Source organism: Gallinula chloropus (genome assembly GCF_964237585.1).
Source record: "Gallinula chloropus genome assembly, chromosome: Z".
Lineage (NCBI taxonomy): Eukaryota > Metazoa > Chordata > Aves > Gruiformes > Rallidae > Gallinula > Gallinula chloropus.
Window position 1 is genome coordinate 21,276,249 of NC_140089.1, and position 22,985 is coordinate 21,299,233.

General features: G+C 40.7%; 1 protein-coding gene across 1 annotated transcript in view; it reads left to right on the forward strand.

The window, feature by feature from the left end:
- Positions 1-19,106, forward strand: part of DMXL1 (Dmx like 1) — a gene marked incomplete at both ends in the record, with an annotated part of 78,655 nt that extends 59,549 nt beyond the window's left edge. The window contains 14 exon segments of the mRNA XM_084277966.1: positions 2,072-2,273; positions 3,490-3,607; positions 4,481-4,543; positions 6,407-6,493; positions 8,030-8,151; positions 8,264-8,405; positions 12,762-12,812; positions 13,088-13,148; positions 13,723-13,850; positions 14,021-14,113; positions 15,580-15,671; positions 16,577-16,629; positions 18,261-18,478; positions 18,882-19,106. Coding sequence (XP_084134092.1) covers positions 2,072-2,273; positions 3,490-3,607; positions 4,481-4,543; positions 6,407-6,493; positions 8,030-8,151; positions 8,264-8,405; positions 12,762-12,812; positions 13,088-13,148; positions 13,723-13,850; positions 14,021-14,113; positions 15,580-15,671; positions 16,577-16,629; positions 18,261-18,478; positions 18,882-19,106 — 1,655 coding nt within the window.
- Between the last annotated feature and the right edge of the window lie 3,879 nt (positions 19,107-22,985).

The following is a 22,985-nucleotide window of genomic DNA, read 5'->3' on the forward strand; positions in this document are numbered from 1 at the left end:
ATCTTTCCTACTCCTTGTTTCATACAAACATGGAGCAGTTTGCGTTGGAAGGGATGCTTAAAGATTATGCAGTCAAACCCCCCTGTCGTGGGCAAGGGCATTTTTCACTAGGTTGTATTGCTCAAAGCCCCATCTGATGTGACCTTGAACACTTTGAGCGGATGGAGTATCTGACAACTTCTGAGAACCTGTTCCAGTGTCTCACCATCCTCATCATAAAAAAACCTTCTTCCTTATATCTAATCTAAATGTACTCTTCTATTTAAAGCCATTGTTTTCTGGTCAGTACAGGCCTTGGTAAAATGTCATCCTCCATCTTTCTTGTATTTTTCCCTTAAATATTGATAGGCTCTAGTAACGTGTCTGCAGAGCTCCTGTTCTCCAGGTTGAACAAGGCCAAGTCTTTCAACCTGTCTTCATAGGAGAGGTGCACCAGTTCTCTTAGCATTTTTATGGCATCTTCCTGTACCCACCCCAACAGCTCTTTGTCTTGCTTGTACCAAGGGCCTCAGAGCTGGATGTATTCTTGGTGGGGTCTCATGAGAATGAATGAGATGGAAGAAATAATCTCCCTTGCCCTGTTGGCCATCTTTCTTTTGATTCAGCACAGAATGTGATTGGTTTTTGGGCTGCAAGTGCATATTGCTGACTTGTCCAATTTTTCATCCATGTCCCCCTCTGCAGGGATAGTTTCAATCCATTTGTCACTCAAATCTCTGTTCATACCGGGGGATTGCCCTGACCCATGTGCAGGAACTTGCACTTGTCCTTGTTGAACTTCATAAAATTCCTGTGGGCCCAGTCCTCAAGCTTGTCAAGGTCTCTCTGGATGGCATCGCTTCCTTGAGCAAACCACTTGTATTGGTTTTATCTGCAAATATACTGATGGTGTGTTCACTGCCACTGTCTTTGCCATTACCAAAGACACTAAGCAGTACCAGCCCCAATACACACCCCTGAGGGACACCAGTTATTTGGACATTGACCCATTGACTGCAGCTCTTTGGTTGCAGTAATTCAGCCATTTCCTTATCCATCAAATCCATCTTGCTCCAATTAAGTGGTAAGGATGTTGTGTAGAACCATGTCAGACGCCTTACAGAACTCAAAAGTTGGGGACATAAATTGCTCACTGGTACACTCAGTCCATCACAGAATGCCAACAGTCAGTCAGGCACAATGTGCACTTTGTAAAGCCATGTTGGCTTTCTCTCATCACCTGCCTGTCATCCATATGCCTTGATAGAGTTTTGAGGAGGATCTATCCCATGATAACTGATTTCTATCAGAATTGGAGAAGTCTGCCCTTTATTTAGCACAAAGCAGTTCATCTATTTAAACTTGCAAATATCAAGTTGAGATTGCAATAAAGCTTATGTCAGTCTTCAGATGTGGAAATGTCTTTATCAAGTTATGATGGATCTAGACGTAACAATCCCATGCAACACTACAGGCTTGGGGGAGACTGGCTGGAGAGCTGTCAGGCAGAGAAGGACCTGAGAGTGTTGGTTGACAGCAGGCTGAATATGAGCCAGCAGTGTGCCCGGGCAGCCAAGAAGGCCAATGGCATCTTGGCTTGTATCAAAAACAGTGTGGCCAGTAGGTCTAGGGAGGTAATTGTGCCCCTGTACTCGGCATTGGTGAGGCCACACCTCGAGTACTGTGTGCAGTTCTGGGCTCCCCACCATAAGAAGGACATTGAGGTCCTTGAGCAAGTGCAGAGAAGGGCAATCAGGCTGGTGAAGGGGCTGGAGGGCAAATCCTATGAGGAACGGCTGAGGGAGCTGGGGATGTTTCGCCTGGAGAAGAGGAGGCTGAAGGGAGACATGAAGCTGCTCCAGGGCAGGTTTAGATTGGGTATTAGAAAAAAATTTTTTACTGAAAGAGTTGTCAGGGCCTGGAACAGGCTGCCCAGGGAGGGGGTTGAGTCACCTTCCTTGGATGTGTTCAAAAAAAGGGTAGATAAGGTAGTTAGGGATATGGTTTAGCTTAGGATGGGAATGGTTGGACTCAATGATCTTCAAAGGTCTCTTCCAACCTTGTTATTCTGATTATTTACTTGCCTTTCTAGAGCTTCCAGTTAGTTCTCCAATATGCCATGCAGTTTTAAAAACACTACAGCGCTGGGAACAAGTTCTTTTCCGGCGTCTTGAGTTATATGGCGGTCCACCTCAGCACTATATTTCAGTTCATGCTTCTGAAGATGCCCTAGCTGCTGGTCCTGCATTGCTTCGCCATAAAACTTTACTTGAGCCTACAAACACTCCATTCAGGTGAGTCTGACTTCTACAAACGCTATAGTATCTGTAAAATACATTGAACATGATGTTGTTAGTGCATGTGATAGACCATAACAGATAATGCCACTTTCTGGGTTTGCTCTATTCCATTGTGGGTATGTATCAGAATTCATGCCTCTCTGGTTCAAAACAAGGTCAGGAAAAACAGTATAAAGTGAATTTTTAAAGTTCTCTTATTGAAGCCTAACATACAGATTTTGAGTGTCTCTGTGGAAAACTATGATTGACAGTAAAGAACAACAAATCTATCCCAAGAGATAATTACAGCAAATTGACAATGATTTAAATAATTGCCTCACCTTAGAAGGGAATAAAATTACATTCTTATCAGTATCTTTTCCTAAAATCAGAGAAGAAATATTTGTTGTTCACATTTTCATAGTTTTGACTCCACATAATTGTATGTTCAGCCAGAAAATTGTGCTCAGCTGCTTAAATTCTTGTTTTAAATTTCTGCCTTTTAAATCTTAATATCGCTTGTGGTTGCAAAATCAATGGATAGACTATCTTTTTGTTCTAAAATACCCCACAGTTCTCACAGTTTAAGAACTTGAGTTGATTTAAAACTGAACAGCTTAACGTGTCTGCTGTCTACCATTACTTTTTAAAATGTTATTTTAAAGCAATTCAGGGTTTGAGTTTTGTGCATTCTGCTGCTATAAGCAGCTATTTCTGTGTTTTCACATTTTGCTCGAGCATGCAGTTTCTAAGGATAAGCATAAACATTTTAAGTCTGACCTGATTTTACAGTCCTTTCAATTTTGTTACTGAAAAGTCATGGTTGATTTGGAGATGTTACACAACTGACAGTATGTTCTTAGCAGGAAGTGTTAGTTATTCATTGCCCATGTGATAGGACGACTCATTAGCAGTAAACAGAAATGATCCATGTTATAAAGAAGGAGGTGGCCTAATAGATAATCTGTATGCTGACCTTATTGTTTTGTAATCTCTTTAAAGATTTTTCTTACTTGTCACGAGATAGGAGGTGAAAATGTTATTTTTCTTCCTTTTGCACTGCCTCTCCAATATAGGTTTGTCAGGAACATGGTACCAGAATGCTTTCAAGTAGGTCTTGTATGGATTTTAGAGAGCTGTAGTTTGCTTCAGCATTTTTTTTTCTGGTTGGATTAGAATCGAAGATATTGTAGTTTTTTACATGATGCAAATATTTAACTTTATTCTGTAGATCTAACAGTCATATTGCACTGTCTGTGAAGAGGCTCTGGCAGTACTTGGTTAAACAGGAAGAAGTCCAGGAAACCTTTATAAGAAATATTTTTACAAAGAAGAGATGCCTTAATGAGGTTGGTATGGTATATGAAGTATTGCAGGTCAATCTATGAACTTTTTCATAAAATACAATTAAATGTTTTAAAGCTGTGGTCTGTAATGGAATTTTATGGATTGGGTATTCTCTTCCTCTGTAGTTACTCCTTTTCTTTCTTACTCACCCCTACTACCAATCTTACAAGAACATGACTTGTTTTATAGAAAAGCTATGGAATAGTAGAAACATAAGAGAAAAAGCAGACCAATTAATCATGCAGGGGAGAGTATTTATGACTAGTAAAGCCATGACAGAAGATTTCTGTATGAGCTAATCTTTGTCCTGTCACAACTACAGTATTAGCTTGTTTGATTGTTTGTGGCTAGGTGTGTTCGCTACAGAGTACAGTAAAAGGAAAACTGTTCCCTTTGTCTTGTCCTTTGAAGATGCATCATTTCTGACCATGCCCTATGTTACTGCAGCTGTGTTGCTATACTGTATGGAAAGGTATTTTGGAATGTTTTAGATGGGGTTTATAGCTTTCAAAGTAGGATCAGAAATAGCCTTACATAGCATAGGTGTGTTTGGCTTTATTCTGTATCCTCATGTGACCTGATAAAACATCAGTGGAAATTGCTTATCTTCCAATAAACTTGATTTTCAAGATAGACAAGATGCTGTTACAGTACAGAATAGGTAAATCTGTCTCTTCTGTATTGAGTATAGAGTTTAAAATTTGATACTTACTTTTAATACTTAAAATATGTACGTATTTGTGTGCAAACATGCTGTTGTGTTTCAGTTGTTCTGTGTTGGGGTAACCAAAAAGGAATTCAAGATTTCCTTGATACCTTGTGTGTTACGTCTTATCTTTATTTTTTGTTCTGTGGTTGTTCTTTCCTTGATGAAGTCGTTAGAGGAGCACAATGAAACCATGAAAAATTCTGTGGTGGAGGACCCCATCATCAATAAGGTACATCGCAGTAATGCTCAAGTGAGACTTCATTATGAAATACTTCCTTTTTGAAATGGTGCTGATCTCCCTTAATAATTCTTTGCTGATATAACAAATAAGCTCAAAAAATCAGTTTTGCAAGAGATTGAGTTAAACTAGTCTTGTGTTAGAGTCTCTCTGAAACTAGATGTAATTTAGCTGGATTAAACATCCAGGTAAGAACAGTATGTATTACCAGTTTCCAGGTAAAGAGGTGAGGTTGAGATTCTCCCAAGTGACAAAAATTTGGTAGTTCTGTGGGAGCATAGTGAGTATAGGACCTTTCAGCTGTATGAAATGGCTAGAATTGTTTCCTTTAAGTGAAGGTAGTTACCTGAAGTTGGAGCAGTTTGCTAGCATGATGCTAATTTGCTACTGAAAATTTTCTGAGCCTTATTTTTAAAATGATAAACGAACCCATATAACAACTCTGTAACAACTTTCTTGAGTATGAGCAACTAACAATGTATAATTCTATACCTAGGAATGTGAACAAATACTATATTCTTCAAGCTTTCTTTGACAAAACTAATGAGAAGGCAGAAATGTGAGAACCCTGTAATGTCCTCGGGGTACCTTGTTGTTAATAACGCAAGAAAGCAGAATTACCAATTTGTTAATTGAAACTCAGTAGGGAAAAATTATGTCATGTGGGTTTGTTCACCACACAGTAAGATGATGTTTTTGTATCTATTTGTCAGCGCCGTTTTTGCATACATAAAAACACTAGAGTATCAACTTTGTTTTCATCTTAAATTTATTCTACTTTGTGGTCTATAATACCTACAGAGCTTTTACAGATTTTGAAGAAGAGTGTTTGCAGTTCTTTGACAACATCATTTTTATAGAATCACTGAGTGGTTTGGTTGGAAGAGACCTCAAAGAACACGTAGTTCCAACCCTCCTGTTACAGGCAAGGTCACCCCCTACTAGCCCAGGTTGCACAGAGACCCATTCAGCCTGGCATTGAACACTGCCAGGGAGGGGGCAGCCTCTTCCAGTGAATCTTCTGAAGACCAGACAATTGAGAAATTGAAGGGTAAAGGCTGAGAAATTGTAGTTCTGCAATAATTATTTGTGTTTTGAAGAAAATACAAAATTTACGTTTAACTGCAGTCTGAGTTAGTACTCTTATCAGTTTAATACTTGCCATGCTGATCTCTTTAATTTTGAAGAGGAGTGCTGGTACTCTTCAGAATTCTGTTGTGTGCTGACATGTACCTGGGTGCATTTCGAAAATAGAAAAGGGTAGACAAGATTCAAATAAATACAACATTAGATAACATTAAGGGGAACAAATAAAACAAGGAGGTAAAAAGTTTGTGGTACTGGAGTGTGCAGGGTTCTAGATTTATTTAATTACAGAGAATAGTGAATAGGCAAGCTGACAAAGTTCAAATTTATGTTCCTGCTCAGGGTTTTGTCAGCACCTTCTTTCAGACTTGTCTCAGATTTAGTGGCCAAAAGTGTTTGCTACGAGCGTGAAAAGACTGAGCAATTTTTTTTAATAACAAAACACCAAGACTCCAACTTTTTTATCAAGACCCGCAAGTGTGCATGTAGCCCTGCTTGCTTCTAGCATCCCTGAAAAACTTGAGAATGAACACAACACTGAGACTTCTGTGACAAATGACAATTTCTCTGTTACTATGGTAATCTTAACATGGGACCGGGAAGTTAGATTATTACACACAAAGCAGGTTTACCATAATTATTAGACATTATATTTGTCATACACATATACATAACATTTCATCCAATGTTTGTTCTCTGTATTTCCAATAAAAAGTAGTGTTACGTGGAAGTTTGCTTTTAAATATGCTTTACTTTTTATATATACAGATAGAAACAGATTTTGGATACCCAGGAGGCAAGGCAAGAATAATCCATAAAGAGTCTGATATCATTACTGCTTTTGCAGTCAATAAGGTGAGTATAAGGAAAGCAGGATGACATAATCATCTTGTACTTACACCTGGTAAACAGGTGGTAGCCTCTTTGGGAATTGGTGAGAGATCATCACAGATTAACAGTTTAGGCCATAAGGGGAGGGTGCCAAAAAGGACTGTGGTGGTTTGGCCCTGTCTAAAGGCCCACCAAAGCCACTCTATCACTCCCCTTTTCAGCTGAAAAGGGGAGAAAATATATACTGGGAAGATTAGGATTCACAATAAGGACAGCGAGAGATTACTCTATAATTAGTGTCCTGGGCAAAACATACTCCACACAGAATAAAAGAAAGAAAAGTAATTTATTACACTACAACTACACACCAAGTGAACCAGAGTCAGGTAATGGGAAGTGTGGGCCAGGTCTTAAAGCACCTTCCCCTCACTCCTCCCTTCTTAGCAGACTTAAAATTCATTATTTTACTCCCTTCTTCCCCTGCATCATGGCGCAGGGAGGGGCAGGGAATAGGGGTTTTCAGTCCATTCCTCCAGAGTTGTCTTCCTTATTTTGGGGGGTACATTCCACACTCAGACACATTCTTCCCCTGCGGCACTGTGGGGTCCCACCCACAGAAGACAGTCCTTGACAAACTTCTCCAGCGTAAGTCCTTTCTGCTGGGGAGTCATCTCCTGACCACTTGCCTCAGCACGGCTCCCTTCCATGGGGTGCTGACCTTCAGGCCCAGACTGCTCCAGCCTGGTCTCCCCTCAGAGTCACAAGTCCCCCAGCAAACCTGCTGTGGTGTGGATCAATCTCTTCACAGGCTGTAGATAGTCTCTGCTCTCCATCTTTATTCATGGGCTGCGAGGGGACACCCGCTCCAGCATGGTGGCCTTCATGAGCTGCAAGGGAATCTCTCTTTCCGGCACCCAGAGTGCCCCATTCTTCACCCCGTCCTCCTCCCTCCCTGCTCCTCCTTCCCTGGCCTTGGTGCCTGCACAGCTCATTACATCTTCTCACTCCCTTCTCTGGTGGCAAAATGCGTCTGGCTGCATTTTTCCTTTCTTCTAAGTGTGATTCCCAGAGGTGCTGTGACCATCACCAATTGGCTCTGGTCAGCAGCAACTCTGGCCTTGAATTGGACGATATTTACTTTCCAGGGCCTGCAGAGAGCTTCTGGCTGCTTTGTGCAGCAGCCATCCCTGCAGTCCCCACTTCTCTGCCAGCACCCAGCTACACAAGATTGTGACAGGGTGCTTGCAAGCATTGCATTAAGGTTACCTCTTGTTTATCCTCTAAGGAAAGCAAAAAGAAGCCAGAGCTGCTTGAGAGAGATATACAATACAAATAGTGTATGATGTTATCCAGATGCAAAAAATCTTTTAAAAAAAGGAAATATCAAATTTAGACAGTTCAAATATATAGATTTGTAGACACAAATATTTGGGTTTTGTAAATTGATTAAGTGTATGTTTTTATGGACAAATGTACCACAACCAAAGAAAATAACAAAATGAATCACCTTTTTGGTGAATACGCCTTTTGTACTAGCTTTTTGTGTGTTTCTTTTTTCAGGCAAATCGGAACTGCATTGCAATAGCATCAAGTCATGACATTCAAGAATTAGATGTTTCTGCAATTTTAGCTACACAGATATATACCTGGGTTGATGAGGATGCGGAAATAGAAAATAAAGGGTATACTTTTTATGTTTCAAATATCACAGCTGAACTGTGTAAAAATCAGTGTAAAAAAGCACAGTATATAATGTGGTTGACTGAAATCTAATTTACCTTGTTTCATTTATAGGACTGATGATTTCTTAGTCATACATGCTCGTGATGATCTGGTCAATGTTCAGGGAACCACTCCATACACGCATAGTAATCCTGGCACACCTATCAATATGCCTTGGCTTGGCAGTACACAAACTGGCAGGGGTGCATCTGTGGTAAGTCGCTTGTCCAAGATCAGCCTGGTCTGCTTCTCTCCTTTTGTCTGTGTAGGGTGGCTAGTTACATTTTATTATTGGTGTGTAAGTAAATCTAGCTTTTCTGTTTAATCAGCCAAGCTGAAATATTTTATAATAATCTGATTAATAGGTTAAAATACCAAACAAAGTTTAAGATACTCCAACTAAGCAAGCAGATTTTTTAGTGAAGCTATATATGCTTTCTTTACTTAATCTACATAATTAAAAAAAAAAAAAGGGTTAAGGTAGGAAGTTGCAACTTTAGTTGTTTAATGACTTGAAGCCAAATACTGTATCCAAAAAGAATGTATTCTGGAAGTTTTAGGATATAAATCAGTAAAGCTTGGCTAGAAATACTTGCATGAAATATCAAGATAGCATTTTAAGCACAATCTTTAACTCTGAGTTCCAGACAATTTCCAGTTTTTATTGAAGAGTAAAGACCAATTTCTGCTCTAGCATGACATATCATGGCAGTGCAGTGTATCTTACTATGAACCTGTGTAGAGAGGACAGCAATTAAAGTCCTAATGCATATCTCACAGGCAGGACAGAGGCTGAAATGAAATTAAACTCTGGAAACTGAGAAATTTGAGTTTGGGAAAAATAGGGAATTTTAGGTTTCATAAGGGAAACAAGGAAGGCAGAACTGAAGAAATAGGACCAACTACAAACATCATATGTATGTTGAACTACATGTCATGATGATATATGACTGTTTATCTCCAAAGCTGTTGTCAGCTCTGTCCTTGAACTGCTGCGTGGTTTTGCTAACTGTAATTTCAGCATTGTTCAGTATCCCACTTCTGCAGATCATGTTTTAGAGGAGATAGTCAGTTTCACTGTTGGGACATTTTTGAAAAACACTGGAGTGAAGGACACCCAGTAAGGGGCATCTGTGTCCAAAAGAGCAAGTTGATGCTTCTTACCATGGAGATGACACCAATTGTGCCCCTGTACTTGGCATTGGTGAGGCCACACCTCGAGTACTGTGTCCAGTTCTGGGCTCACCAGCATAAAAAGGACATTGATGACCTTGAGCAAGTGCAGAGAAGGGCAACCAGGCTGGGGAAGGGGCTGGAGGGCAAATCCTATGAGGAACAGCTGAGGGAGCTGGGGATGTTTAGCCTGGAGAAGAGGAGGCTGAGGGGAGACCTTATCACCACCTACAGCAACCTGAAGGGAGGTTGTAGAGAGGTGGGTGATGGTCTCTTCAGCCAGGTGACAGGAGATAGGACAAGGGGAAATGGCATGAAGCTGTGCCAGGGCAGGTTTAGATTGGATATTAGAAAAAAAATTTTCACTGGAGGAGCTGTTGGGGCCTGGAACAGGCTGCCCAGGGAGGGGGTTGAGTCACCTTCCCTGGATGTGTTTAAAAAAAGGGTAGATGAGGTACTTAGGGATATGGTTTAGCATAAGATGGGAATGGTTGGACTCAATGATCTTCAGAGGTCTCTTCCAACCTTGTGATTCTGTGACATTTAGAGACTATAGATCCTAATTGCCAGCTCTATCATGATCAGATTTCTTCTGCAAGTACTCTTTGAATGCCATTGCCTTTTTCTCCTCTTGCTTCCATTATATATATAGACACATGTGTCTGTATGTTTACATGTGGATATGTATTGAGGTTGTGTGCATGTGTATTTCTCAACAAAATAATTATGTAACCTGTTCACGTAAACTGTTCTTGCATGATGTGCTATTTTATATGTAGTAAAACTTTCTTACATAAAGACTGTGCTTGTGTTGAATGTGTATGCTGTTAAATCTGAACCTAAATTTTGTTTGGACCTAAATTTTGATTGGCATACTGTTTGACTGTGGCAGAGAACCAACCACAGCGCATGGCACCTGCCCTCTAGGGAGGAGAGACAAAGGTACTGAATGAAGGACAAAGTAAATGAAGGAAGATACAGTTTCTTGTGAGGAAATAGTGTTACTGTGGAAGAGATCAAATCTGGAGGAAAACCAGCTTCACCAAATTCTTTTGTTGCTATTCTTTGTTACTTTGTTCCTTCAGATACTGCTTTTGATCCTGTTCTCATCTTTGCTTTTCCATAATTTGCAGTCCATTTAGTAGATGTGGTCCACTGTTTTGTACCATTACTGGCTTTTCAGTCTTGTCTTTGCTTCGCTTCCATCAAAAAGGGAAATAGGATTTATGATATTCAGGTAGTTAACAATGCTTTATTAGCTCTAAGGGGGGGTTTTTTGTTACTCTTCTACACAATTTGTACAAGGTAAGTAAAGAGCTTTACCACCGAACTCTCCAGTACAGTATGCTTACACACCTCTAAAAGGAGGTGTTCTAAGAGAGCACTGAAGTAAATAGGACATACTGTCAGCCTGAAAACTCAGGTAATTATCAACAGCTAGTCTTCCAAGCCAGTATGACTGACAACAATATTCACCATTTTAATAACTGGTGACATCTGATTTTAAGCTTTTTCATCTTCAGTATTACTACCCTACATTAGGCCCAAAGCACCCAACTGTCCAATAAATCAGTTAGGCTTTTGTTAAGGGGAATCTGAGGGCTAGCAGTATCAAATGTCATTTACATTATCAAATACTTCCATTTTCAGTGATACTTGGCTTCTAAATCAGAGACCCTGAACCGGAGACTCAGGTTAGCATAGTCTTTCAAAGGCATGTTTCTGCAAACTTGCCTTTTTCCAAAGCATAGTCCAGTAGGGATTGGGAAGCCATAATGCATACTTATCTGCTGAATGAAGATGACTGACATTGACTTCTGAGTAAAAGTTAGTAGCTGTAAAACTCAATATAGCCCTTCATTTTGATGAAGAAATAGAATGAGGATGAAGAACTGTTCTTTCACTTACATGTAGTGATAAATTGTAAGTTTAGAAAGCCAAGTGTTGCAAATGTTTACTGATTGCTGTGTGCACTGATCTTCAAATAATACCATCCTTTCTTGTCCTAAATCTTATAATATGGCTATTGTTTTATTCACCAGTGGTTTACCAAATGATTGATCATTTTCGTTGCTATTTAAAGTACTTACAGAAAAAAAGGAAAATATGTATTTAAAGATTATCTTCAAGGAAAGTATTTTGAAATAAACTTGGGTAACAGAGAGGTATAAGGCTTTTTATTCAAGAAATAATAAACCTTTAAGGATTGAAATATTTAAATTATATAATCAGGGTATATATAAACAAAACATAATCAGGATGGTTGCAATACTCCACTAATCTGAATCTGGGAAATTCTAACAAGAAAGTAAATTATTTCTCTTGTATTTTTCCTCCTTTTTGTTTGCAAACTGAAAACCTGGGGAGCATAGCTTTTCAATGCTGTGGATCATATTTAATGATCTGAAGCAAGTAAAAATGTGTAATTCATGCCTTCTAGTTTACACCAATACAATTGCAGACCAGGGGAGAATAGCATACTTAAAATACTTGATTCGCTATCTGCTGTTTCAGTGACAAAGTAGTGGTAAAATACTGTACAAAACTATAGCAGTTCAAAAGTCATGGTTGGACTGGGTGATCTTAAAGGTCTTTTCCAGCCTAAACCAGTGGAAGCAGTGCCATCTTGCTCCTGAGGCACAGTATGAGTTAAGTTGCCGTGCTGGAAGTGAGAGCTCTGGCAACAAATTTAACTTGTTTGATTTCAAGTTAACACTTGACATAAATATAAATGTAAACCTGCTTCCCTCTCAAATGTTCAGGTAAACACATGCATTAATCCAACAGTTTTCTGAGGAAAGTCAGTCCTTAAAGTAGGCAGATCCTTCTAAGGAGAGCTAACAGGAAATTAAAAAAATGAAAACTTAAATTTAGTGTACATAAATAGAAGGAAAAGAAGGAAAGAGACATGCAAGGAAAAATGTAGGTGCTTTTCCCTGATAAAAAAAAAATATCCTACTACTTCTTTCCTTTTGTGGGTTGGACCTAAGGTTTAATTACTTGGAGCTTTTATCTTAATTGTCTAACGTTTTCATTTTTCTTTGATACATTGAACTCTTTCCATTTAGAAATTAACTAACTAAGAAAAACAGCATCTCTCATAGTGTACCTTGCTCAAAACAAAGAGTGGAATTCAGGAACAAAAGTGCTCTGGAAATCCATTGGATTGGAACTACGTTTGAAAAATTATAAATGCTTTTGAAGAATTTTTTTACTTAACAGTTGCTAGGTATATTGCTTATTCTGGAGGGCCACAAATAATCACTTTCCAATGACAATAGATTAACTAGACTTGAAAATAAATATATTCCTTCCTATTTTTTTACTTCTGTTAAAGTATGTTTACCTCTTTCTTTACATGCTTCTGCCTCTCTCTTGCTTATCTTACAATATTCAGGAATATTCCAATAAATTTAATGGAATCAGAAAGGAATTGGCAAGAAAAGAGGTAAGACTGCAGTCTAAGGAGTCTTTCTGTTTGGATCCATAAATCTCTGAAGCAAAAAGTTACTATTTACCTAGATGTTTAAAGCCGCAAAAGTATTAACATCTACACTAGTCTTGGGAGAAACGGATTTTTTTTCTGAATTTTTAAATTCATACTTCCTTTCAGTAGGCATTTTGTAAGGAAACAATTCTCTGTGATCACTAAGTGTTCTATTTCATTAACCTGTTGTTCATAGTATTGTTTAATTATTTCCTGTTATTTTGTTTATTGAACAGATGCTCAAGAAGGCTATTAATAATGTCAGAAGAATGGCTTCTCACCCAACACTACCCTACTGTAAGTTCAGTTTCAGTTTAAAAAAAATAGTGTTTCAAAAGGTTGTATACTTACTGGTGCTGTTTCTTAGTATGCTGCTGTTTTGTTCTACTTGAAAAATATATATTATATATATTAAAAGTTGATTGGAAGCTCTCTTTTTCTGAAACTGTTCTTCATTTCCCAAAGCAATAATACCTGGGATTATAGAATAGCCTTTAGAAATAGTATTTAAAAATTTTATTAATAGCAGAAGTTACTGTATTTCTCTTATTAGTGCAGTGGTCTAAATATAGTAGAAAAAAATGTATGTTATTATCTCCAAGTAACTAGATAGGATTGAAAAAGCTAAATACTGCTCTTCAATAATGAAGGGTACTGTACTCTTCAGTACAGCTGAATGAAGTTTCAGTAGCACGAGTGGAAGTTTCAGTGGTACCCACTGCTCCTACAGTACACTGGGGACTATGGCACGTGCTGTGGCACTGTGTAATCTGAGGATGCTGCAAGCTGGTGTGCCATTTCTCCAAAGGGTGGAAGGAACCTCCCTGCTGAGTTGCTACAACACCAGTATTGTAAATGTTTTCTGTTGCAGACCTGACAGGTGCCCAGGATGGTAGTGTCCGCATGTTTGAGTGGGGTCACGCACAGCAGATCACATGTTTTCGGTCTGGTGGCAACTCCAGAGTAACTCGGATGAGGTTCAATTACCAAGGAAACAAGGTAATTGATGGAATGCCTCTGTATTACCCCACCCCCTCACCCTCCACCCCTCCCCAAGACATAATTCCAAATTAACAAAGAGAAGCCATTTTTCAAAACTAGAGTAGTCTCTCTGAATTGTGGGTAACTTTTCTGTAATCCATGCATATGTATTGTCTTTTTTTCCCTAGTTTGGAATAGTTGATGCTGATGGATATATAAGTTTATATCAAACAAACTGGAAGTGTTGCCCGCTTACTGGAACTTCACCGAAACCATATTTGGTAAGCTGAAAACTAAATTTACTTCCAGAAACTCTAATTGTACTCACTTACTTCCTTCCCCTCTTAAAGCTTTTAGGAGAGGGAAGGGATTGTGCTGATAACCATTGTTAATGGAGACATCACAATACAGTGTTGCCATCCTGTGATAATGTCTGGCAGACAGTTGCTTAAATCCAAATCATACTTGCCAAGTTGGAGAGCAGAACATGCAATGTTTGACCTGAAAGAATTTTGATGTTGTGACTTCACAGAATCACAAGGTTGGAAAAGACCTTTAATATCATCAAGTCCAACCGTTCCTGTCCTATGCTAAACAATATCCCTAAGTACCTCTTTTAACCACGTCCAGGGAAGGTGACACAACCACCTCCCTGGGCAGCCTGTTCCAGGCCCCAACAGCTCCTTCAGTGAAAATTTTTTCTAATATCTAATCTGAACCTGCCCTGGCACAGCTTCATGCCATTTCCCCTTGTCCTATCTCCTGTCACCTGGCTGAAGAGACCATCGCCCACCACTCTACAACCTCCCTTCAGGTAGTTGTAGGTGGTGATAAGGTCTCCCCTCAGCCTCCTCTTCTCCAGGCTAAACATCCCCAGCTCCCTCAGCCGTTCCTCATATGGTTTGCCCTCCAGCCCCTTCCCCAGCCTGGCTGCCCTTCTCTGGACTCACTCGAGGACCTCAATGTCCTCAATATGGAGAGGAGCCCAGAACTGGACACAGTACTCAAGGTGTGGCCTCAACCAATGCTGAGTACAGGGGCACAATCACTTCCCTAGACCTATTGGCCACACTACAAGCCAGGATCCCTCTGACCTTCCTGGCCACCTGGGCACACTGCTTGCTCATATTCAGCCTGTAGTCAACCAACACCCTCAGGTCATTCTCTGCCTGACAGCTGCATGGGGTTGTTATGTCCCATGGGCAGGACTCTACACTTGGCCTTGTTAAACTTCATCCCATTTGTCTCAGCCCATCAGTCCAGTCTGTTCAGATCCCTTTGAAAAGCCTCCCTACTCTCAAGCAGATCAACACTTCCTCCCAGCTTAGTGTCATCTGCAAACTTACTGAGGGAACATTCAATCCCTTCATCGAGGTCATTGATAAAGACGTTGAACAAGACTGGACCCAGGACTGAGCCCTGGGGGATGCCACTCGTGACTGGCCTCCAGCTGGATTTGGTTCCATTCACCACCACCCTTTGGGCCCGGCCATACAGCCAGTTTCTCAATCAGAATGCTGTGAGACTTGTCAATAACTGTCAATTGTTAATCAGTTTTCCATAACACAGGACTGGAAACTATACTTCCATGAAAAATGAAGAGTGTTAGAAGGCATATACATACCTTTATATTGGTGGTGTTTATGTTGTTTTTGAAGTAGCTTGCCTTCCTGAGGAATTAAGACTTTGTGCTTACCTAAAATCTATTTATTTTGTAATTACTAATTTCTAAACTGGAATTTTTCAGACATGGCAGTGTCATAACAAAACAGCCAATGACTTCGTCTTCATCAGTTCCGCATCTTTGATCGCCACGGCAGGATTGTCTTCTGACAACAGGTAAGAACCGCTGTGGTGATGTGTGAGCGTGAGGGGTGGCATGTTTGTATCTCCTGTCCCCCGTTCTGAAAATAATGCTCCTGAAGCAGTCTGAGCACCACGTGCATACTTCTCTCCTCCTTTGCAGGAGGGGAGAGAAGCAATGTTGGCAGCTGCATTCTCCATGCCTGTTAGAGGAGGTTCTGTAGGGAAGTATGGATCATCTGTTCATGTTCCATAGGAGGAGAAGTAGGGAGGGAAGTGCTGTGTTCTTCTCTCTGGGATCTAGTGACAGGCGATGTGGGAATGGTTCAGAGCTGCACTGGGGCAAGTTCAGACTTGACATCAGGAAGCATTTCTTTACTGAAAGGTTGGTTGGACACTGGAACAGGCTTCCTGGGAGGTGGTAAATGCCCCAGGCCTGTCCATGTTTGAGAGGCATTTGGACACTGCTCTTACCATGCTTTAACTTCTGGTACCCTTAAAGGGCCAGGCAGTTGGGATAGGTGATGGTTGTAGGTCCTTTCCAACTGAAATCCTCTGTTCTGTTTAATTCTATTCATATGAGCCTGTCTTACTTTCTTTGTAGACACAGGGAATGGTGCATAGCTCTTCCTTTCAGGCTTTTTCCTCAGTAAATTTTGATCAAGAAACAGGAAAAACTGCTGACATTCAGTTGAAGTCGGCTATAGAAGATTGTAATCTCAATTTGAGTCCCTTATGAGAATAACCTGTTGTAAATGCTTGTGTGGAGGGCATGTTCCTTTTGTAGCATGTGTAACTAAAGGTAATTTGGGGTCTGCTCAAAAGTAATACTCGTGTTCTGTGGCTTTTATGCCTGAAGTAATCTCTTTTTGAGATTCAGATGACTTTTCAAAATACTTTAAAACATCTGTTGCTGAATTAAGACCTGTCTTTTTCTGCAGAAATATTTGTCTTTGGGATACTTTGGTTTCACCTACGAATAGCCTGGTGCATGGTAAGTAAAACACAACCAGCAAAATATTTTATCACAGCCAAAAATAACATGGCGGTGTGGATGTATTACTCTGAGAAGTAATTTTAATATTAGCGCTGAAACATCTTTCACTGTCGTGGTTGAGTGCACCAGCAGAGACAGAAAAACATTCCTGAGAAATTCTTTATTGCTTTGTATAGTGATTGGTATTGTGGGCATGAGCACCTTCCTTTTCATACCTTGTGTCTTTGCACTGCAAATGGCTATGTCTACTCCCTACCTTATTCCTTGTTACCTTACTCCTACTCGCTACCCGCCAGACACCTGTAAATTCTGGTCATTTGTAAAGATTCAGAGCAATGCTGCTTGTAGTGGCGAGCATGCTGAGAAGACAGTAGCTGTAACACTGTAAAACTTCAGGACTTGTAACACAGGTGATATGGATTTGCAGGCTGTGCAGCCACTCTTCAAGTCCAGATTCCCGTGGCTGTGGCTCTGTGGATAAACCAGAGAGGCCCCACTCCAACGTTATCAATTGAGTATTAGCTGGAATAACCGTAGTGTAAAGGTACCGTGGGGCTCTGGTAGATGCAATGCCTGTCTGGATAATATGAGGGGACATCTTTTGAGGAACTATGGAGTATCTCATTGCCTCTGTGAAAACCCTCTCCTCTGAGAAGCCATAATTAGACCGTGATTCTCCAGACCTCTGTAGATGAATAAATGCCCCAAATTTTTGAGAAAATTGTTATTTTAAAAAACTGGTATCATGAACAAGCAGATGTAGTAGTAAGTTCTCCTAATAGTCTAGTAATATGGTGGAGCATTTCCAAGGCTTTAACTGCATGTGTGCATGTGTAGTAATCTGCATGTGTTGTTAGAACAATGTCTCAGAAGAATTACTCCCATAGGTCCGCTATTTCAGCTGTCCTAAATGCTCAGCAGGGTTTCATTAACTGTATTACTAATAAAATAACTAGCATTTCAATGTCTGGCATACAGAATTAGCCTCAGGGGGAGTTGTCAACTCTGGCACTGACATACGGCAGAATGCATAAGGTCATGAGTGAGACATGTGGAATTTCTATCTGTGAAGTCAGAGAACCCTTTGCACTTCAAACACAATGTCCTGCATGCCATGTGCTAGGATTCAGGGAATCTTATCCCAGGCAGAGCGAGCTTTGTTCCAGCAAGCATAACCTTCATTCACTTCCTCCAGTTACCTGAGGGGAAGTAGACATAGCCAAACCAATGTGAAAGCAGCAAGTTAAAAGTGGAGACTTGAAAGATACTTGGGCAACTAATTGAGGGTATTTACTGTAGAAAGGTGTCTTAAAATGACAAGCGTTACAGAGTTTGAAAAGAAGCTGTTTCTGATCAAGTCTGAATGGTTTCTGCTTACTCAGGGTTAGAAAAAGGGATATACAGTTGTCTTTCTCAGAGACTGCAATTGCTTCACTTGCCGGTAATGCAACTTTAGGGTTCCTGGTGTGAATCCAGGCTTACATGTATAGGGCACTGCAGTACGAGGAGTGGTTGTGTCAACTGGGCTACAGCATTAAAGTCATTGTTACACTGTCTTGGAACATAAGAAGTGAATACAAGCTTAAAGTTAGCTCTGTGTGTTTACTGAAATTTGCTTTGGCTTTCAGCTTTTACCTGTCATGACAGCGGAGCGACTGTGCTAGCGTATGCTCCAAAACACCAGCTGTTAATCTCTGGAGGCAGAAAAGGCTTTACATGTATAATTGATCTTCGCCAGAAACAGCAGCAACAGTTACTCCAGAGTCATGACTCTCCAGTCAAAGCAATTGCTGTTGATCCCACAGAAGAGTATTTTGTCACAGGATCTGCGGAAGGCAACATAAAGGTACTAAGTGGGGGGGAGGGAGCAGAGGTGAGTATGGGGATGATGTGCAGACTCAGAGAGGCTCTTGCATTCATATGGAATACTCAGATAGGTCATGTGTTCTGCATTTGTTTTCAGCCCTGGCTTTTACATTGGCTAACTTAATTCTGAAACGTTCAGCTTGCCTTTCAGTCCTCCTGTTTGCATTGCCTTAGGCCCTGTATGTATTCCTTATTACCAAAAATGGATATTACTATTCTGTAACTGTGCCATTACACATAGCTACGTGTCTCCTTCTCTTCTAAGCTGGTGTCAGAAAAATGAATGCAAAACACAGTCCTGTTTCTCCATGAATCGTTAGTGGTGAATTTTAAGAGCACGACAGTTTTCCTTATAAGAGATGGGTATTTTGATGCTTTTTCAGGTATGGAGTCTGTCTACGTTTAGCCTTCTTCACACTTTCATCAATGAGCATGCTCGACAGTCTCTCTTCAGAAACATCGGGACGGGAGTCATGCAAATTGAGACAGGACCAGCAAATCACATATTCTCCTGTGGTGCGGATGGAACAGTAAAGATGAGGATCATACCCGACAGGTTCAGCCCTTTAAACGACGTGTTAAAAAATGATGTGAAATTTATGATCTAGTATTTTTCTCAGAACTGCATGTAGCGTTCCCCTTCCGCCATCCCTGAAAAGATTTGTCCTGGAACTAGCCAACAGAGCAGAAACACAGCGATAGCTTGTGCCACAAAAATTGGGGGGGAGGGTGGGGGATATTTTTGTTCTCTCCCCTCCGTATTTGTCACCTGGAGCTTTTGATCCCTGGTGCACTGATGCCTTAAAGATTAACAAGGTCCTTCAGATTTTGATCATTGCCTAAAATCAAAGCTGTACACAACTCTGAATTACGTACTTCTAATACTACCGAGATGTCACTGAAGTGGTTTACTCTTCCTTTTGAGGTAGTGACAAGGTAGTGACACTCCCATCTGGAGTGCACCACCTGGGCACGGCCTCTGCTTACATTCAACAGCTTCTAAAGGCTGGTCTTTCCATAGGGAAGCTGGAGATAATGTTACTCTTTCACTGTGGCAACCATACCTGTCCCTCTTCTGGACGTGCTTAGTCAGCTGGCAACAAAACATTCTACCTGCGTGTAGAAGAGACACAAAGCCTGTAGGCATAGGCACTCCTGGCCACGCAAGCATTCCTGTAGCGGGCCACTGCTTGTCTCCATTCGTGGAATCCCAGCTGCTTACCTCTCTTGCTTGGCTCACCTCTTTCCTCTGACCTAGGGTGTAAGAAACTGAAGGATGTTCTGAAACTCGTCTTCTCTTCTATAGCTTGAATCACTGCCATCAGGATGGCAGGCTTACCTTTTCAGAAGAAATATATTTTTAACCCCAAACACTCCCTTTACAAAAGTGTGTAAATATTAATGGGTATCTTCCTAGTAAACCTGTCAAGATTATGTGTGAAGCTTTAGTCTTTATCATAGAGCTACTGGAAGATACTGTATTGCAACACAGCACTAGAATTTCTTCAGAGACTATTTATGTACATGTCTGCAGATGGAGTTAAAAAAAAAGCCTAACTTATTTTTAATTTTGTTCCCTGTAAGACTTTTATTTAGCCCAAAGATACTCCCCTCATTCTTAGCACTTCCGTTCTTGTTTGTCTGCTTTTCCTGAGTACTTCAGAAAAGCAAAAAGGAAACAAGTCCAACAGCAAAGAACTTTCATACTGTCAGTCTTTGTGCCGTATGTTTACGTCTGGTGTGAACTGAAAGAAGACATTTTTGGAAGGGAGAGATAGATACTTTTTTTTTGCCAAAATACCAACCTGCGCAACTTAAATGCTTGACCAAATTATTAATGCACAAAGCCTTCACTTTTTTTTAGTTGGCTCAAACCTGTTTCTGTAAGTGTTCTGGTTTACTTTTCCTGACGTGAGAACTCAACAGAGGTTTAATTTGTAAATTAGATGTGAGGCTGGATTACTTGAATGCCAATGGTGTACTTTTTGCTAAAAGATATTTTGTGAAATACAGCACCAATATGCTAACTGTAAAATAAACTTGTCCAATTAGGAACTATGGGGATAAATAAAGCATAGCAGAAATGAAGGGCTTGTAAAATGAACTTTGTAACATTCTCAGGATGCTTTTATCTTAAGAATATAAAACCGTTTAAAAAGATTTTGTAAAACGTATTAAGGTCATTTTAAATGTCTGTTTCGCAAGTTGCAGTGCAAACACTATGAAGGTTCATATGCACATAACCTGAATTTTCCAATTGTGCAATAAGAAGAATGTGAATATTTTGCCATGAAGAAACACGTGACAGCATTTCAGACTGGTACAGCTGTTCAGGGAGCCAACTGGAATTGTTCTGCCACACCACCTAGAGATTGGAATTGAAGTTGATGGCAGAACAGTTGGAAGTACAGTGATGGACCAGAAAAGCAACTGACCGGCAGTGACACTGCCTTCCAAACAGGCTCACCCAACGCGTATGTCGTATCTACTCAGTGTCAGAGCCTCTAATTCCTTATTGTTACGAAAAGAAAAACAACGGAGTTACTAGTATCACCCTCCTTGAATCAACTGAAACCCTGACTTGGTAGCTGCTTGTAGACATGCGTTAGTTTTAGGCACCCACTCAACTAACAATCACGTTCAGAGAAGGAAAGTGTGCAAAGATCCTGGCAACAGTAGACAATGATGTCCTTGATGTCTTGTCCTTTAATATTTATATCTCGTTAGCTTCAATATTTCAAGCTAAGTTTATCGTACTGGTGATCACAAAACGCTGCCTATCTGTGAACTGGGCAGGTTTTGTGTGCCATTGCCGAGACATACAACGTTGTCGTGTTGTCTGCGTAGAGCTGCACTATGAAGAATCCTGGCAAACTCAGGCTTACGCTGGAAGAGTGTGGACTGTCAGTGGGCACTTTGTGTGATGTTCATAGCTACTCTGGAAGCCACTCTCGGAATGGAATTATGTCAAATCAGAGTGTATTTGCCACACTTGCATAATCTTCCCAATAAAACCTGCAGAAACTCAAACCCTCTAGAACTCCAAGTCACTGCTACTTCATTTACTTGTGATCAGTTGTGCTTGTTCCCTGATGTTTAACATTAGTGTAAGCCGCATTCCTGGCAGCTTGCTTGTAACGATGGAATCCTCCAAGCGAGTTCACTTCTGGTGTATCTCAAGCTTCTAAAAGGGCATTCTTAGTTCTAAAACTAGGCACTGGGGAAGAAGGCAATCAGACCAGTCCCTGCTGTTGACCTTAACTTCTGCTGTCTTTTGTCCTCTGGCAATGCTTTCTCCCTGATGCTCTGCAAGTCCCTCCAGTGGAGCAGTGCACACAAACCAACCTGAAAACTGGCCCTTAGCGGTGCTTAATCAAGCGTAGTTCCACATCCAGACAGAATAACCAAGCTTAGGGTTGGTCAGGTCCCTTTGAAATATTGTAGAGGTGCAGCTGTGACTTGGGTTTGTCTGTGTCACAATACCTATTGCAGTTGGTGTGCATCATTCTTGTGTTGCTGCAGCGGCATGATCCCCATTCTTCACTGCTCGCGCAGTAACTGGCGAGAGCAGAAACTCTGGCTATCCGGGTACTTAAACTGGCTTGCTGTGCGGCTTTCAACCAGAACATTCTCAGCCAACAGCTGAGGCTGTGGGATGTTGATGGAGAAAGAGGGAGAGTGGAATAAATGCAGGGCTTGTACCGCCCTGCAGTGGCACAAGGTAAGCTGAGGCATGTTCTGCATTTCAGGAACCTTGCTGCCAGTTACAGAAATGTGCTGTTGAGCTACCCTCCATTAGGTACTGCTGCACTCCTCTTGAGAGCCCCAGCTGTTAGCATAGCTGCAACAGGCATGACAAAAGCAATTGTGATTAAAAGGAAATAAGCTTGGAGACAGTCTGTTCTCTAAGGTGGTGTTTCAAATGTTTGTTCTTCCTGAAAACAGAGAAACCCCCCTCTAATGGCAGGTTCAGCACACTGACCAAACTATTTTATAAAGACTGATTTACCAAGTTTCTTGGTGTTTCTTGCTCCTCCTCCTTTCTAGCTGTCAAATCTGCACGGATTTGATTTTGTTGGGGGGAGGAGGCATGGTTGTTTTCAGAGCCTTCTTTTTTCCTGCTGGGTTTTTCCTGCTTGGAAGACCAATGTGGTGGTTTTCATCTGTCGAGTCCTTCAACTGAGGGACACAAAAATTCCCAATAATCTTCAAAGCAGATAAACTCTCAGATTGTTATGTCTTTATGATGGATTTTCTTCCAGATTTCAGGTATTTAGTCTTGACTTTGCCTCTTAGTAGAGGTTTTGGCCTAGAATTTACCTTTAGTGTTGTTATGTATTCTTAGATATGAACAGCAGAAGCTTCTACACTTGCTTTTATTAAACCTCATTTGGTTTCTAACTGCACAGCTCTCCAGCCTGTCCAGGTCTCGCTGGATGGCAGCACAGTGTTCCTGTGTGTCAGCCACTCCTCCCAGCTCTGTATCG